This window comes from Nerophis lumbriciformis, linkage group LG38 (assembly GCF_033978685.3).
Source record: "Nerophis lumbriciformis linkage group LG38, RoL_Nlum_v2.1, whole genome shotgun sequence".
Taxonomy (NCBI): domain Eukaryota; kingdom Metazoa; phylum Chordata; class Actinopteri; order Syngnathiformes; family Syngnathidae; genus Nerophis; species Nerophis lumbriciformis.
In genome coordinates, this window is record NC_084585.2 from 19,151,852 (window position 1) to 19,169,620 (window position 17,769).

Sequence of the window (17,769 nt, forward strand, 5' to 3'; positions counted from 1 at the left end):
TGTAGCCAGTTCAGTTTTAGTTTCGTTCTGCATAGTCATCCCTAAGCTTCAATGCCTTTTCTTAGGGGCACTCACCTTTTGTTTATTTTTGGTTTAAGCATTAGATACCTTTTTACCTGTACACTGCCTCCAGCTATCGTCTGCATATTGTGATCACAACAAACCATCATCATTGTTCCCGACATCTACAAAGCAATTAACTACCTGCTGCCACTTACTGATATGGAAGAATATTACACAGTTACTCTGCTGAGCTTCAGACAGTACAGACACTCAACAACGGCACATTATTTGTGGATTATAATTACTGGTTTGCAAAAAATTGTTTTAACTAGAGATGTCCGATAATATCGGCAGGCCGATATTAGCGGCCGATAAATGCTTTAAAATGTAATATCGAAAATTATTGGTATCAGTTTTTTTATTATCGGTATCGGTTTATTTATTTATTTATTTATATATATATATTTTTTATTAAACCAGCATAAAAAACACAAGATACATTTACAATTAGTGCACCAACCCAAAAAACCTCCCTCCCCCATTTACACTCATTCACACAAAAGGGTTGTTTCTTTCTGTTATTAATATTCTGGTTCCTACATTATATATCAATATATATCAATACAGTCTGCAAGGGATACAGTCCGTAAGCACACATGATTGTGCGTGCTGCTGGTCCACTAATAGTACTAACCTTTAACAGTTCATTTTACTCATTTTCATTAATTACTAGTTTCTATGTAACTGTTTTTATATTGTTTTACTTTCTTTTTTATTCAAGAAAATGTTTTTAATTTATTTATCTTATTTTATTTTATCTGCGATGAGGTGGCGACTTGTCCAGGGTGTACACCGCCTTCCGCCCGATTGTAGCTGAGATAGGCTCCAGCGACCCCCGCGACCCCAGAGGGGAATAAGCGGTAGAAAATGGATGGATGGATTTTTTTTTTTTTTTTTTTTTTTTTTAAAAGGACCTTATCTTCACCATACCTGGTTGTCCAAATTAGGCATAATAATGTGTTAATTCCACGACTGTATATATCTGTATCGGTTGATATCGGTATCGTAATTAAAGAGTTAGACAATATCGGAATATCGGATATCGGCAAAAAGCCATTATCGGACATCCCTAGTTTTAACCCAATTAGGTGAAATTACATAATCTCCCACGGCAAACCAGACTGTATCTCACGGTACACGAGTTGAAAAACACTGCTTTAGGGGACCGGCAAGCACATGTGTTCAATTTGAGCTAGCAGAATGTCTTTGTCCATAAGTCATTAAGCATTTGTCTTATCATTATAAACCTTAAAGGATATCTATTTTAGGTCTATGCTAGCATATCTTCCAAAGCATTTTGACCACACCCAAATGTTGTTAGAACTCATTCACATTTTTCAACAATGCCTATCAAAGTATATTTATTGACGTTTGAGGTAAATGTATTTGAGGTAGACTTTATCAGCTGCTTTTTGACCGCGTTTTACTTGTGTGCTCTCATTTTCTCTGATAATTTTCTCATGTTGGTGTCCTCTTCTTCTTCCTGTAAGTGGGAGACATGTCCATATTAGCACTAAACGTAGCGATTCATTAATTATTTAATGGCGGGTTTTTTTTAATACATTTTTTTAAAGAGTTGGTTGAAACTGTTTCCATTTTAGTGTTGTAATGTGTGGCTTTAGTTAAAACTAGTTGAAACTCAGAGCCGTGTATTGAGAGAGTATGACCAACGTTGTTTCAAAGTTGGTAGCAAACATGGTGCCCTGTAGTCACGTGAGGGGCTTTTGATCAATCATTTATGAGATCTTCTGGCCATATTCTTTCCAATTAGTCAAAAGCCCCGTGCGTGATGACAGAGCACCAAGTTTGCTACCAACTTTGAAACCAATTTGGCTGTAGTCTCTCTATGTACAGCTCTGTTCAAACTGAATCAACAGCACCCGCATTGCTTTAACAATAATAATTAAACATTTTGCGCACAGACCTTTAAGATGATCTGCAGCAGATCCTGCGAGAAAAACAGGCAGACAGCTTCCCCAAAGAAAGTGAAGAGGACATGGAGGACATCAGACCAGTTTCCCACCGTCAGCATCAGAACCAGCAGGGCCCCCAGGCGCAGCACCACGGTGTGCACGAGGGCCTCAGTGCCACCCTGACGTTGTTGATCCTCTGGATGAAACAAAAGAAAAGTTTACACTGTCAGTGATTTTCTTGAACAACATTTTAACAGTAATATGTGTCCATAGAGGCAGTTTGTGATTTAAAAAAAAAAAAGCAGGTTTCACTACACATCTTAAAACACATTCTGTGTATACATACAGGCAACATTACAGTAGCTGATTGACTTGGCAGAGCGACACGCTTTGTTTTAAGACAAGTGCAGAATTACAATGTATATGTAAAAAGTGGATAAAGTACACGTTTAAAAAAGCAGGCTTTGCTACACATCTTAAAACGCCACCTAGAGCTCTCCTCATGTATACAACCACCACTTCACGAAGAACATCTTTGTCAAGTGTCTTCAAATCACTTCTGAACCTCAACAATGTAATTAAAAGTAACTTTAATCTTTTTTTTTAACAGGCTTCACTACACATCTTCAGTATAAAGCTCCTACAAATTATCGGTCACTCAACTACGGACATGGAAACTGTAAGCTTGATCGTGCTGTTTTTCTTGATTGAACAGGCCAACCTTGCATGATGTTGCTGTTAAATCGTGTAATGTTAGCATGTGAGCTCACATAGCTATGCTGGAGTCGCTAATCCGTGTTTCCCCCTGTCCCCGCTGTGGTATGTGATATATGGCGTCTGTCACTTTGGACAGGCCTAGAGTTGCAATGTATGTCAAAAGTGGATGAAACAGACTTTGCAGAAACTTTGCGACACTTGTGATTCGGGGCTATATCAATAAACTTTGATAGATTGATTGATTGATTGACTTTGTCAAAAAAAAAAAAAGAGGCTTTGCTACACATCATAAAACGCAACCATGAACTTTCCCTGTGTACACCAATCGCTTTTGTAAAAAAAAAAATGTTTTATTTTTTTTAAAGGCTTCACTGCTCTCTTAAAATAAATCTCTGCAAACTGTCACTCATCTTCAGGCATGGAAGCGGTCAGTTTGATTGTGTTGAAACAGACTTTGCAGCCCTTTGAGACACTTGTGATTCGGGGCTATATCAAAAAACTTTGATAGATTGACTTTGTAAAAAAAAAAAAGAGGCTTTGCTACACATCATAAAACACAACCGTGAACTTTCCCTGTGTACACCAATCACTTTTGTAAAAAAAAAAAAAAAAAAAAAAAGGCTTCACTGCACGTCTTGAAATAAATCTCTGCAAACTGTCACTCATCTTCAGATATGGAAGCTGTCAGTTTGATTGTGTTGAAACAGACTTTGCAGCCCTTTGAGACACTTGTGATTAAGGGCTATATAAATAAACTTTGAATAATTGATTGATTTACTTTAAAAAAAAAAGAAAAAAGGCTTCACTACACATCTTAAAACAAATTTTGCAAACTGTCACTAATCTTCAGACATGTAAGCTGTCAGTTGGATCGCGTTGTTTTTCTTCAGTGAATAGGCCAACCTAGCATGAAATTGCTGTTAAAATGTGCAATGTTAGCAGGTTAGCTCACATAGCTATGTTAGCATTGCTAACATGGAAAAAGTAAATTTTGTCAAAAAGAAGGCTTTGCTACACAGCTTAAAAAGCAACCCTAAGTCCTTGCTGTGTATAAAAGTGGAATAAAGTACACAATAGTGCTTCTTGGCGCAAACAAAGCTAATTAGCAAACAAGATGGCGTCTGCCCAGTGGAGCTCACCTGATACACTATTGTGGAACCTCTGACATATTTAAAGTTGCACAATAAATTATATTAATTGATTCATAAAGTCCTAAAAAGAGCAACACATCCAAACCTTGGTTATATACCACCAGCATTGTGTAACAGAGCGTGAGCGGCGTCCAAAACTTCAGCGCCTGCTTCTGGGACAGAAAGTGGTCATAAACCGTGGCAAAGGAGGCCACGGCCGCCACGGCGAAGACCAGAAGGACCAGTCTCTGCAGCGAGCCCAGCAGGGAATGTCCGGAGGCCAGCAGGGTGATGCACTTCCCACAGTAGCGCTGTGTGCTGTGCAGGGGGTACAGTCGGGCCACGTGACCCCACAGAGACCTGCAGAAGCCCGCCAACGCCCAACTGAGAGCGGCCGCCAGGAAGACGCCGAGGGAGCTGTGTGACGCCCCCTGGTGGAGGAAGGAGAGAGTGCAGGTGATGCCGGATCCTAAGGAGAAGTGGCTCTGGATCAGGAGAAGTTGAAGACCTCTGCCATTAGCATCCTGGAACACCAGAAAGATGTTAACAGAATTATTATATCGACGTCTGTGTGAACTCACCAGTCGGGCGGAAACAAAGGCGGAGATGGCTCGCAGGGAAAACTCCAGAACAATCAGAGAAGAAACACGCGAGCCCACTAAGGACAGGAGGACGGTCAAAGTCCAGAAGTGGACGAAAGATCTCCAGGTGGCTGTGAATAGTCCTGGTGGAGAGACCTTCTCCTTGCTCTCACTTTCACTGCTCAGAGAAATGGAAGAAAACATTTGATGACCATCAGTGACGTGGTGAGGTTTTTAGGACAAATTAAAACGTTAAAGTACCCATGATTGTCACACTCGCACTAGGTGCGGCGAAATTATTCTCTGCATTTGACCCGTCACCCTTGTTCACCCCCTGGGAGTTGAGGGGAGCAGTGAGCAGCAGCAGTGTCTGCGCCCAAGAATCATATTTGGTGATCTAACCCCCAATTCCAACGCTTGATGCTGAGTGCCAAGCAGGGAGGTAATGGGTCCCATTTTTATAGGGGTGTCAAACTCAAAGACAGAGTGGGCCAAAATTTAAAACTGAACAAAGCCGCGGGCCAAGGTTGAACAAATTAACCTTTTAATAGGGACCCAAACAAGTTTTGCATTGAATATTGAACAAGCAAGGCTTACGGTATATAGCTTTATAGTGAAATGCAAAATCGAGTTTCAAATAATAATAATAATAATTAAAAAATATCAATGGTATATCAAATACAAATACCTTCTGAGGTCAATATCAATATTAACTTTTTCCACAGGCTAATACATGTGAAAATAAAATAACAATGAATAAAACAACCATTCAGGACTTTAAACTGCTCAGTTTGCAACACACTGATCTAATCTGATGTGCCAAAGTCAGATACCTGGCATCTTTTCTTGGATGCTAGTTCATTAATGTCGGGGCTCAGGCTTTGAGCTGAGGCAACCTTCATTATCGAGCAAAGGTGTTCATCAGTCATTATATCTCGTAGTCCACCCGGACCACAGTCTTGGGGGCGTGCCTTAAATGCACTGCCTTTAACGTACTCTACGAGCTGTCGTCACGTCCGCTTTTCATCCATTCTAACATCGGTCTGACCCAGTCACAAGAAATGTGTGGCTTCTGTGCGCACACACAATTGAATGCAACGCATACTTCATCAACAGCGATACAGGTTACACTGAGGGTAGCTGAATAAAAAACTTTAACACTGTTAGAAATAAACGCCACACAGTGAATCCACACCAAACAAGAATGACAAACCCATTCCGGGAGAACATCCGCACCGTAACACAACATAAACACAACAGAACAAATACCTAGAATCTTTTGCAGCACTAACTCTTCCGTAACGCTACAAAATACACCCCCGCTACCACCAAACCTCCCCCCACCCCCCACACACACACACCTTGCAGTGTCCCGAAAGAATTAGTGCTGCAAAGGGTTCTGGGTATTTGTTCTGTTGTGTTTATGTTGTGTTACGGTGCGGATGTTCTCCCGAAATGTGTTTGTCATTCTTGTTTGGTGTGGATTCACTGTGTGGTGTTTATTTCTAACAGTGTTAAAGTTTTTTATTCGGCTACCCTCAGTGTAACCTGTATCGCTGTTGATAAAGTATGCGTTGCATTCAATTGTGTGTGCGTGCAGAAGCTGCACATATTATGTGACTGGGCCAGCACTCGTTGAACTGGCTGAAAAGCAGACGTGACGATTTTCGGAAGGAGTGCTGAAGTTTGGAAGACTCCAGGAGGGTTAGCAAGTATTCGAATTAGCGGTGAATGCGGTGTTACTGCGGCACCGCCGCAATATATAATTGGCGGGCCAGCTTTAGTGTTAATTTGATATCGCCTCAAAGGCCAAGTGAAATTACACGGGCCAGAGTTTGACACCCATGGTTTTTGGTATGACTCAGTGAAATGTTTGCAAACCTTTTAAAGGCAAGTTATCAGCAGGTACGGTGTTACAATTCTGCATTCACATTTTGTCCTCATTTTATTTATATTTTTCAAATAAATTCATATTATTTGTTATATATATATTTTTTCTATGTTCTTGTGTGCAAAATTGTTTTGCATGGAAATGTAGTACTTTTTATTGTGCCAAACACTTTTAGGTGAGGTAAAGTTCTAAACAATGTCTAATCCAGAACTAGGAAAATTAAGGCCCGGGGACCACATGCGGCCCGTTAAGCTTTTCAATCTGGCCCGCCGGACATTCCCAAAAATGTTTATTAGATCTTTAAGATAGAAACTGTAGCTGCCATTATGATGTGCAGTGATGTTTTCAAATGACTGTAAGTCTTGAACTATACAAAGTATTTCAATGGTTGGAATCTGCGTTTTTGCATGATATACTAGTTACTATGGTAATCTAATTAGTTACTATGGTAATATAATTAGTTACTATGGTAATCAAATTAGTTACTATGGTAATATAATTAGTTATTATGGTCATCTAACTAGTTACTATAGTAATGTAATTAATTAGTTACTATGGTAATCTAAGTCACAGCAGCTCAGACGAGGCACCAAGCAGTGTGGGTGGGGAGCGTTTCCACAGAGTGTTTCCAGAGCGGCCAGCCTGAAATGCGGGTGTTAGGGAGAAACGCGGAAGGAGATTTTGACAACAAAGTTCTAAAGCTTAGTGATATATCAGATGTATCAGATTATAGGTGGGTTTATTTTTTTACCCTTCGCGTTCATATTTTGCTGTTTGCCATTTTTGTTGCGTTTCGCTTGATTGTAAAATATGTGGATGGAGAGGGGGTGTGACGTTCATATGTTGTCAATATTCAGTGTTTTATCGTCCATTGTTAATATTGTAAATCACACATTCTTTATTTTCATGTACATTCTGGGTGTCTCATTTAGTAAAAAAAATTTAAAATTCCATTCCGTTTTTTAAGGCGGTCTCTCGTAACGTTTTTAGCATTCAATCAGACATTATTGTGAGGTTTTGTATTAGTGTTCCTAAAAATAGGACCCAAGCACACATACTATTACAGCAGATTATCACATTTTACATGTATAGGTGTGTGTGTGTGTGTGTGTGTGTGTGTGTGTGTGTGTGTGTGTGTGTGTGTGTGTGTGTGTGTGTGTGTGTGTGTGTGTGTGTGTGCGTGCGTGTGTGTGTGTGTGTGTGTGTGTGTGTGTGTGTGTATATATATATATTTGTACACATATACACTATATTGCCAAAAGTATTTGGCCACCTGCCTTGATTCACATATGAACTTGAAGTGCCATCCCATTCCTAACCAATAGGGTTTAATATGATGTCGGTCCACCTTTTACAGCTATTACAGCTTCAACTCTTCAGGGAAGGCTGTCCATAAGGTTGCAGAGTGTGTTTATAGGAATTTTCCACCATTCTTCCAAAAGCGTATTGGTGGGTCACACACTGATGTTGGTCGAGAAGGCCTGGCTCCGTTTCCGATCAAATTCATCCCAAAAGTGCTCTATTGGGTTCAGGTCAGGACTCTGTGCAGGCCAGTCAAGTTCATTCTCACCAGACTCTATCATCCATGTCTTTATGGACCTTGTCATGTTGGAAGAGGGAGGGGCCCGCTCCAAACAGTTACCACAACGTTGGGAGCATGGAATTGTCCAAAATGTTTTGGTATCCTGGAGCATTCAAAGTTCCTTTCACTGTAACTAAGGGGCCAAGCCCAGCTCCTGAAAAACAACTCCACACCATAATTCTGATCATTTGGATGGGTGGCCAAATATTTTTGGCAATGTAGTGTAGTTAGTAGAAGCATTTAAGTACCATTTTAAAACTAATTTGTATACACTAGCCTTTAAATAGACCCCCCTTTTAGACCAGTTGATCTGCCGTTTCTTTTCTGCTCTGCCCCCGTCTCATGTGTGGAGAGGTTATTAGGTGACCACAGCTGTTGCGCTAGCTGTTCAAAGTCGGGACCCGGGGTGGACCACTCATCTGTGCATCAGTTGATGACGCCTCTTTACTGCTGACTTGTCTCCACTCAAGATGATCCCCTGTTGGCCCCACTATGGACTGGACTCTCACACTGTTAACTAGATCAATGATTTTCAACCTTTTTTGAGATAAGGCACATTTTTTGTGTTGACAAAATCCGGAGGCACACCACCAGCAGAAATCATTAAACAACGAAACTCAGTTGACAGTAAAAAGTCGTCGCAATTGTTGGATATGAATTTAAACCATAACCAACCATGCATCAATATAGCTCTTGTCTCAAAGTAGGTGTACTGTCACCACCTGTCACATCACGCCGTGACTTATTTGGAGTTTTTTGCTGTTTTCCTGTGTGTAGTGTTTTAGTTCTTGTCTTGCGCTCCAATTTTGGTGGCTTTTTCTCTTTTTTTGGTATTTTCCTGGAGCAGTTTCAAGTCTTCCTTTGAGCGATATTTCCCGCATCTACTTTGTTTTTATCCTTCTTCGTGGGGACATTGTCGATTGCCATGTCATGTTCGGATGTACATTGTGGACGCCATCTTTGCTCCACAGTAAGTGTTTGCTGTCGTCCAGCATTCTGTTTTTGTTTACTTTGTAGCCAGTTCACTTTTAGTTTCGTTCTGCATAGCCTTCCCTAAGCTTCAATGCCTTTTCTTAGGGGTACTCACCTTTTGTTTATTTTTGGTTTAAGCATTAGACACCCTTTTACCTGCACACTGCCTCCCGCTGTTTCCGACATCTACAAAGCAATTAGGTACCTGCTGCCACCTACTGATATGGAAGAGTATTACACAATTACTCTGCCGAGCTCTAGACAGCACCAACACTCAACAACAACACATCATTTACAGACTATAATTACTGGTTAGCAAAAAAATCGGTGAAATTAGATAATCTCCCACGGCACACCAGACTGTATCTCACGGCACACTAGTGTGCCGCGGCACAGTGGTTGAAAAACACTGAACTAGATCCATTTGACGTCCATTGCACCGGTCACCCATGGGGGGTACCCACATCTGCAGTCCCCTCCAGGGTTTCTCATTGTATCCCATTGAGTTGAGTTTTTTCTTGCCCTGATGTGGGATCTGAGCCAAGGATGTTGTTGTGGCTTGTGCAGCCCTTTGAGACACTCGTAATTTAGGGCTATATAAATAAACTTTGATTGATTGATTGATAGATATACCATCCCGGAGACACATTTTTTCTCAAAATTTGTCCCCCGAGTCAAAATAATTTTCCCGGCCTAGTCTAAACACTGTCAAAGCATGAAGATAAGGTGTTTTGCCACTTTGTTACTTTTTATTGTTCAGGCGAAGTTCTCACCCACTGTAGCTGTACTTCCTTGGAGAAAGAAGGCAGCGGCAAGCACCTGCCAGCTCACATTAGCCCTCGCCTCTTCACAGCAAGGAAGAGAAACTAACATGCTAACATGTTGACAGTTAGCATGCGAGCACCTAGCATCAATCAATCAATCTTTATTTATATAGCCCTAAATCACAAGTGTCTCAAAGGGCTGCACAAGCCACAACGACATCCTCGGTACAAAGCCCACATAAGGGCAAGGAAAAACTCACCCCAGTGGGACGTCGATGTGAATGACTGAGAAACCTTGGAGAGGACCGCATATGTGGGTAACCCCCCCCCCCCCCCCTCTAGGGGAGACCGAAAGCAATGGATGTCGAGTGGGTCTGACATAATATTGTGAGAGTCCAGTCCATAGTGGATCCAACATAATAGTAAGAGTCCAGTCCATAGTGGGGCCAGCAGGACACCATCCCGAGCGGAGACGGGTCAGCAGCGCAGAGATGTTCCCAGCCGATGCACAGGCGAGCGGTCCACCCCGGGTCCCGACTCTGGACAGCCAGCACTTCATCCATGGCCACCGGACCTGTGCCCCCCCCCCCTCAAGGAAAAGGGGAGCAGAGGAGAAAAGAAAAGAAACGGCAGATCAACTGGTCTAACAGGGGGGCTATTTAAAGGCTAGAGTATACAAATGAGTTTTAAGATGGGACTTAAATGCTTCTACTAAGGTAGCATCTCTAATTGTTACCGGGAGGGCATTCCATAGTACTGGAGCCCGAATAGAAAACGCTCTATAGCTCGCAGACTTTTTTTGGGCTCTGGGAATCACTAATAAGCCGGAGTTCTTTGAACGCAGATTTCTTGCCGGGACATATGGTACAATGCAATCGACAAGATAGGACGGAGCTAGACCGTGTAGTATTTTATACGTAAGTAGTAAAACCTTAGCATGATGGCACAGAGTGCTAAATGTGCTGATGTAGTTGAGCATTTTGATGTTGGAATGGTTTGAATCGAAGGAGTAGTTCACGGACGAAAAGTGGCGGAATATTAACAATTAGGGATTTTTTTCCAACCCGATACATATACAAATATGTCCCCCCCTCTCAAGACCGATATCAAAAACCTATCTGGCCTAACATTACCAGAAATCCTGATCATAATTAAAGATAAAATAATTTTTTTATATACTTTCCCTAAGTATCTAAAAGTATTCATAGTCTCTTCATGTCATATTATGCTCCTTCCAGTGCTGTTGTTTTTAGTTTTAGTTTGTATCCAATCAGAATTCAGCTAGTTTATGTTGCCATGCTGTACCAAATCTGCTCGAGGCCTTCAGAATCAACAATGTGGGCGTCCATACCCTGTAAGTGAACGGGGACATACAGTTGATAGACAGTTGCGATAGCCAATCAGATCACAAGTGGTTGACGTAGTCTATCTAGGTAGCCTGATGTTAATCAGACTGTGATTGGATACTCACTTGTCATTCCAAAATGAGTATCCAATCACAAGTTGCAATTTAGCAGGAGGCAGGAAGTGTTGCGCCGTAGCCAGACCGGGATAGCGGAGAAGGAGAACAAAACGTTGATTAGGTGGCAGATATATATTTGCAAGGCCATTTTCAAGAAGGATATTTAAAGAAAAACTACATCTTGTGAGACGATGTCGGCCAACCCCGGAAGCATACTTGCCAACCCTCCCGGATTTTCCGGGAGACTCCCGAAATTCAGCGCCTCTCCCAAAAATCTCCCGGGACAAATTTTCTCCCGAAAATCTCCGGAAATTCAGGTGGAGCTGGAGGCCACGCCCCCTCCAGCTCCATGCGGACCTGAGTGAGGACAGCCTTTTTTCACGTCCGCTTTCCCACAATATAAACAGCGTGCCTGCCCAATCACGTTATAACTGTAGAATGATCGAGGGCGAGTTCTTGGTTTCTTATGTGGGTTTATTGTTAGGCAGTTTCATTAACGTCCTCCCAGCGCGGTAACAACACACAACAACAGCAGTCACGTTTTCGTCTACCGTAAAGCAGTTCGTCTGCCGTAAACAGCAATGTTGTGACACTCTTAAACAGGACAATACTGCCATTTACTGTACATGCATATGTGACAATAACATCTAGGGCTTTTAGAGAGTGCAGTGCACAACTGCGCACACAACAAGGAGACGAAGCAGAAGAACGAGGAAGATACAGCCATGGCGACGCCGACGACGAGTAATATGAAGAAATACGCTTGTAAGTTCCAAACCGCAGCTGCGATTGGACCTGGATAGCCTCCGGGAAGAAGTAGTGGACTACCAAGTGCTTGGCAGTGAAGATCTTCCTCAGGAAGCAAAGATTGACCGGTTTTGGGCCATACTAGGGAGAGATGGAAGATTCCAGACTCTAGTGCATTTGATGAAAGCACTTTTGTGCGTGCCACACATCAATGCATCATCAGAGAGGGTGTTCAGCATGGTTAGAAAAATAGTGACAGAGAATAGAACAAGAATGGACAATTCAACCCTTAACTCAACAATGAGGAGATGAGTCATAGGTGTGTGTATATGTGTAAATAAATGAACACTGAAATTCAAGAAATACTTGACTTGGTGAATTCTAGCTGTAAATATACTCCTCCCCTCTTAACCATGCCCCCACACCGCGGATTGTAAATAATGTAAATAATTCAATGTATACACCCTGATGATTATCTTGTGTGATGACTGTATTGTGATGATAGTATATATATCTGATAGTTTATATCTGTATCATGAATCAATTTAAGTGGACCCCGACTTAAACAAGTTGAAAAACGTATTCGGGTGTTACCATTTAGTGGTCAATTGTACGGAATATGTACTTCACTGTGCAATCTACTAATAAAAGTCTCAATCAATCAATCAATCAATCAATCGCTAAAGGCCTAGGTGGGAAACGCACGGCCTGCCACCGGGTGGCTGATAAGGTTTGATGTGTTGAAGTGCAAATGTTTGTACAACATTTGGTGCAAATAGCACACGAAAAGACTCCCTCGAAAACAGTGAAGAAGTCCCACACGATTGACGTTTACGACCTTCTACGAGGTAGTAGAGAAGGAGCGCCTGATTTGCTCACCCAAATCCAGGGATTCTTAACCTTTTTGACCTCAGGCCCCAACTTTTCCACTACAGAGGGGCCTGGGACCCACTCAAACATTAACACTGAATTAATAATCTTCCTCCTGATTTTAATCGTGTTAAAAAATTATATCTAACCAACTTAGAGTTTTCCACATTGTCAAATGATATGAAACCATGTGTTAATCACGAAGAATATTTATTATTTACCACATAAAACTTAGGCTTAGGTCAGGCTGATTAGAAAAATAAGTACTAACCAAATATACTGCATATGAAGGGACTAGTGTTGTCCCGATACCAATATTTTGGTACCAGTATTTTGATACTTTTCTAAATAAAGGGGACCATAAAAATTGCATTGTTGTCTTTATTTAACCAAAAAATCTTACGGTGCATTAAACATATGTTTGTTATTGCAATTGTGTCCTTAAATAAAATAGTGAACATACAAGACAACTTGTCTTTTATTAGTAAGTAAGCAAACAAAGGCTCCTAATTAGTCTGCTGACATATACAGTAACATATTGTGTCATTTTACATTCTATTATTTTGTCAACATTATTAAAGACAATCTGTAAAAATGGATTATCAATCTACTTGTTCATTTACTGTTAATATCTGGTTATTTTCCGTTTCAACATTACAACCGGTACTTTTTAGAGACGGTATAGTACCGAATATGATTCATTAGTATCACTGTACTATACTAGTACCGGTATACCGTACAACCCTAGAAGGGACACATACATAACTGATGAAAAATACATGTACATACAATTATGTGGTGCTAAAATAAATAAACTTAATTAATAACAAATGTGTTTCTTAAGTAAACGGTCAATACAATTAAAGCGGAAATGAAAATACAGATTCACTAGTTTGGTCATCATTTTTGCGGCGCTCGCATCCCAACAACAACAACAACAACAACAACAACAACAACAACCCAACAGCCCAATGGTTAAGAAACACTGCCTACAGCACAGGTACTCTCGCATACATGGAGCATTTTTTTTTTTTTTTTTAGATCAGTGGCTTGGTTTTGTATACCATCATACAGCCAACCATTGCATGTGACAAACTAGTCCATTTACTGTTATTGTTACTAATGAGGTAGGGTGGTACCGGTGTATTTTTAATCATCACATTTTTATCAATCAAGTTTTTTAGCTTCTGGACAGTTCTTCGACAACTCTGCATTATTGATCACGATTATCTTAAAACAGGGGTGCCCATTACTGCTGCGAGATCATTATTAAGAAAAAATGACCGACAGGAAGGCGAGAAACAATTTTTATTTCAACAGACTCTCACGCCGTACCTGCCGTCAAAACTCTAAAGACCGACTGAACAGTTCCTGTCTTCACAATAAAAGCCCTGCTTCATCCTGCCTGCGCTAACAAAATAAGAGTCTCAGAAAGCTAGCAAATTACAGAGTTTGCCGCAAATGTATTTCTTGTAAAGTGTATAAAAAGGAGAATGGAAGCTGGACAAATAAGATGCCAAAAACCAACCACTTTCATGTGGTTTTTGGACAGTAAGGAGGACTTTTTTTTCTCCTCCATTTGAAAATGCTGACGTTATCAGCAATACTGTCTGATTCCAATCAATGCAAGTCATCAGAATCAGGTAATACACCAACTTATATTCTTGTCTTCATGAAAGAAAGGAATCTATATGTGTTAAACATGCTTGTATTATCGTTAAACACCTTTAATTTGTTAACAAAAAAAAGTCTCTTTCATAAATAAATTTAAAAAAATTATATTATATGAATGAGGTAGATCCCCTCCACTTGGTCAATTGCAAAGTAGCTCGCCTGCAGAAAAAGTGTGGGCACCCCTGTCTTAAATCTAGCATCATATACAAACACTAAATATATTTGACCAAAAACTAATGAAGCATAGTACCGACTGCCATATTACTCCAAAATATAACATGATGAGTTTTGATAATTTTATAAATTTCTAATTTTTAAAAGCTATTTTTAAGTGTCTTAATAGATTAGCCCCTGATGTGATGTGTCAAGAAATACAAAGGTACAGTCGCGATCAAAAGTTTACATACACTTGTAAAGAACATAATGTCATGGCTGTCTTGAGTTTCCAATAATTTCTACAACTCTTATTTTTTTTGTGATAGAGTGATTGGAGCACATACTTGTTGGTCACAAAAAAAAAATCATGAAGTTTGGATCTTTTATGAATTTATTATGGGTCTACTGAAAATGTGACCAAATCTGCTGGGTCAAAAGTATACATACAGCAATGTTAATATTTGGTTACATGTCTCTTGGCAAGTTTCACTGCAATAAGGCGCTTTTGGTAGCCATCCACAAGCTTCTGCATGCAAGCTTCTGGTTGAATTTTTGACCACTCCTCTTGACAAAATTAGTGCAGTTCAGCTAAATTTGTTGGTTTTCTGACATGGACTTGTTTTTTCAGCATTGTCCACACGTTTAAGTCAAGACTTTGGGAAGGCCATTCTAAAACTTTCATTCTAGCCTGATTTAGCCATTCCTTTACCACTTTTGACGTGTGTTTGGGGTCATTGTGTGCGCCTAAGACCCAACCTCCGGGCTGATGATTTTAGGTTGTCCTGAAGAATTTGGAGGTAATCCTCCTTTTTCATTGTCCCATTTAAAGCACCAGTTCCATTGGCAGCAAAACAGGCCCAGAGCATAATACTACCACCACCATGCTTGACGGTAGGCCTTGTGTTCCTGGGATTAAAGGCCTCACCTTTTCTCCTCCAAACATATTGCTGGGTATTGTGGCCAAACAGCTCAATTTTTGTTTCATCTGACCACAGAACTTTCCTCCAGAAGGTCTTATCTTTGTCCATGTGATGTCAGAGATGTCAGAAATAAATTCATAAAAGAACCAAACTTCATGAATGTTTTTTGTGACCAACAAGTATGTGCTCCAATCACTCTATCACAAAAAAATAAGAGTTGTAGAAATTATTGGAAACTCAAGACAGCCATGACATTATGTTCTTTACAAGTGTATGTAAACTTTTGACCACAACTGTACAGTAGTGAAGGTGTGCACACTGGAGCTGCAGTCGGTAGGAGCTGCAGAGTGAAAAGGTCACTCTGGGTCAGTCTGCGTTCTCAGTGAAGGCCTCACATCTGTGGAACTCTTTGCCACTGGAGTTAAAGTCACAGTCGTACATGAAACTTTTCTCCACAAAACTGAAAAAGCGGCTTGAGGAAAACCATAAGTGTGAGCACTAGAACTAGGTGTAGTACGGACAAATGGGGCCAATTATTTTCAAGTTATTTTTATTTTTGGACTTGTCTTAATACTTTTGTATGTGTTTTACACTTTTCTCTACTTTTCTTTAAAAGCCTCACAAGGGACAAGGGTTGCAAATTAGCCGGTGGCTATAAGTCTAATGTACTTTGACATCGGTTACCTATGGGTAGCATTGAAACTTTTGAAACTTTTATTAGTAGATTGCAAAGGAAGAGAATACATTATATTAAACAGTACAGTTTACACAGTACAGTACATATTCTGTACAATTGACCACTAAATAGTAACACCCGAATAAGTATATCAACTTGTTTAAGTCGGGGTCCATGTTAAGCAGTGTTTAATTGTACTGTCCCTGTCAAATAAATAAATCAAATAAAACTAAAAAATCATAACCCCTCTTCTGTTGTTTGCTAACACACCAACTACCTTCGAGTCACTTTATTTACTCCCTCCGGGTCACTAATGTGTGTAAGTGACAGGAAGAAAACTTTGGACCTGCTGGAGGAGAAGTTGTTTGGCGCCACTTATTGTTTATAGCAGTGTTTTTCAACCACTGTGCCGCGGCACACTAGTGTACCGTGAGATATTGTCTGGTGTGCCGTGAGAGATTATGTAATTTCACCCAATTGGGTTAAAAATATTTTTTGCAAACCAGTAATTATAATCCGTTGTTGAGTGTCTGTGCTGTCTAGAGGTCGGCAGAGTAACCGTGTAATACTCTTCCAAATCAGTAGGTGGCAGCAGGTAGAAAAGGTATCTAATGCTTAAACCAAAAATAAACAAAAGGCAAGTGCCGCAAACAGAAGGCATTGAAGCTTGGGGATGGCTATGCAAAACGAAGCTAACAATGAACTGGCTGGAAAGTAAACAAAAACAGAATGCTGGACGACAGCAAAGACTTACAGCGTGTGGAGCAGCAGACGGCGTCTACAAAGTACATCCGTACATGACATGGCAATCAACACCAAAATAGGAGCGCAAGACAAGAAGTAAAACACTACACACAGGAAAACACCAAAAAACTCAAAATAAGTCACGGCGTGATGGGACAGGTCGTGACAGTACACCTACTTTGAGACAAGAGCTATTGTGATGCATGCTTGGTTATGGTTTGAATTCATATCCAACAATTGCGAGAACACCTTTTTATTGTCAATACCGGCTGTTGAGTTTCATTTGTTTATGTTTTCTGCTGGTGGTGTGCCTCGAGAATTTTTCAAGGAAAAAAATGTGCCTTGGCTCAGAAAAGGTTGAAACTGATTTATAGTGTATACATCGCTAGACTGTGGTGTATCTTAATGATTTGACATTACAGCATGTTTTGTAACACAGATAGTGTTAGCATAATTCATGTACACAATAATTGTGAAAAAGTTTCAACACCAATGGTTTATACAGTTTTAAAAATCTCACCTGCACGTTTGAGTGAAGTAGTAGACTCTCATCAGGCTGCATAACACTGATACTCCACAAGCGGCAACAACCCCTTTAAAACATCAACAGAATGACAGAACAGCACTACTGGACTTCCCAATCCACATCAACTCACCTTGCAAAAAACAGTCAAATGGATTGGACTCAAAAGGATTTAGCGCAAAGATCCAAGAGAAAACCATTTCTGTGTGTGTGTTATTATTATTATTATTATTATTGCCACAAGCACTAAATGCCTATATATAATTTCTATATATCATTTGTAAGCTTCTAGCCAAATATGAAGCTTCCTCGTTGCTGCTTGATCACAGTGAACACTCTCTGACTGAACGTCCAAAGGTCAGAAGAGCTTTCACTCGGATTGTC

The 17,769-nt window shown here is 40.4% G+C and overlaps 1 protein-coding gene across 1 annotated transcript; it reads right to left on the bottom strand.

Annotated features, from left to right (window-relative positions):
- Positions 1–1,410: 1,410 nt before the first annotated feature.
- LOC133578125 (transmembrane protein 82-like) lies at positions 1,411–17,585 on the bottom strand. Its single transcript, XM_061932304.2, has 7 exons — positions 17,519–17,585; positions 17,383–17,455; positions 11,081–11,083; positions 4,405–4,585; positions 3,930–4,347; positions 1,988–2,172; positions 1,411–1,546 (listed from the first exon to the last, which is right to left on the bottom strand). The coding sequence occupies exons 1-7, from the start codon at positions 17,583–17,585 to the stop codon at positions 1,487–1,489; spliced, it is 987 nt and encodes a 328-aa protein (XP_061788288.2). The 3' UTR covers positions 1,411–1,486.
- Positions 17,586–17,769: the final 184 nt, after the last annotated feature.

Coding starts and splice junctions, on each gene's coding strand:
- LOC133578125 (XM_061932304.2), bottom strand. CDS start 17,585: ATGGTTTTCTCTTGGATCTTTGCGCTAAATCCTTTTGAGTCCAATCCA. Junction 17,456..17,518: donor ATTTGACTGTTTTTTGCAAG/GTGAGTTGATGT, acceptor GATGTTTTAAAG/GGGTTGTTGCCGCTTGTGGA. Junction 4,348..4,404: donor CCTTTGTTTCCGCCCGACTG/GTGAGTTCACAC, acceptor CTGGTGTTCCAG/GATGCTAATGGCAGAGGTCT.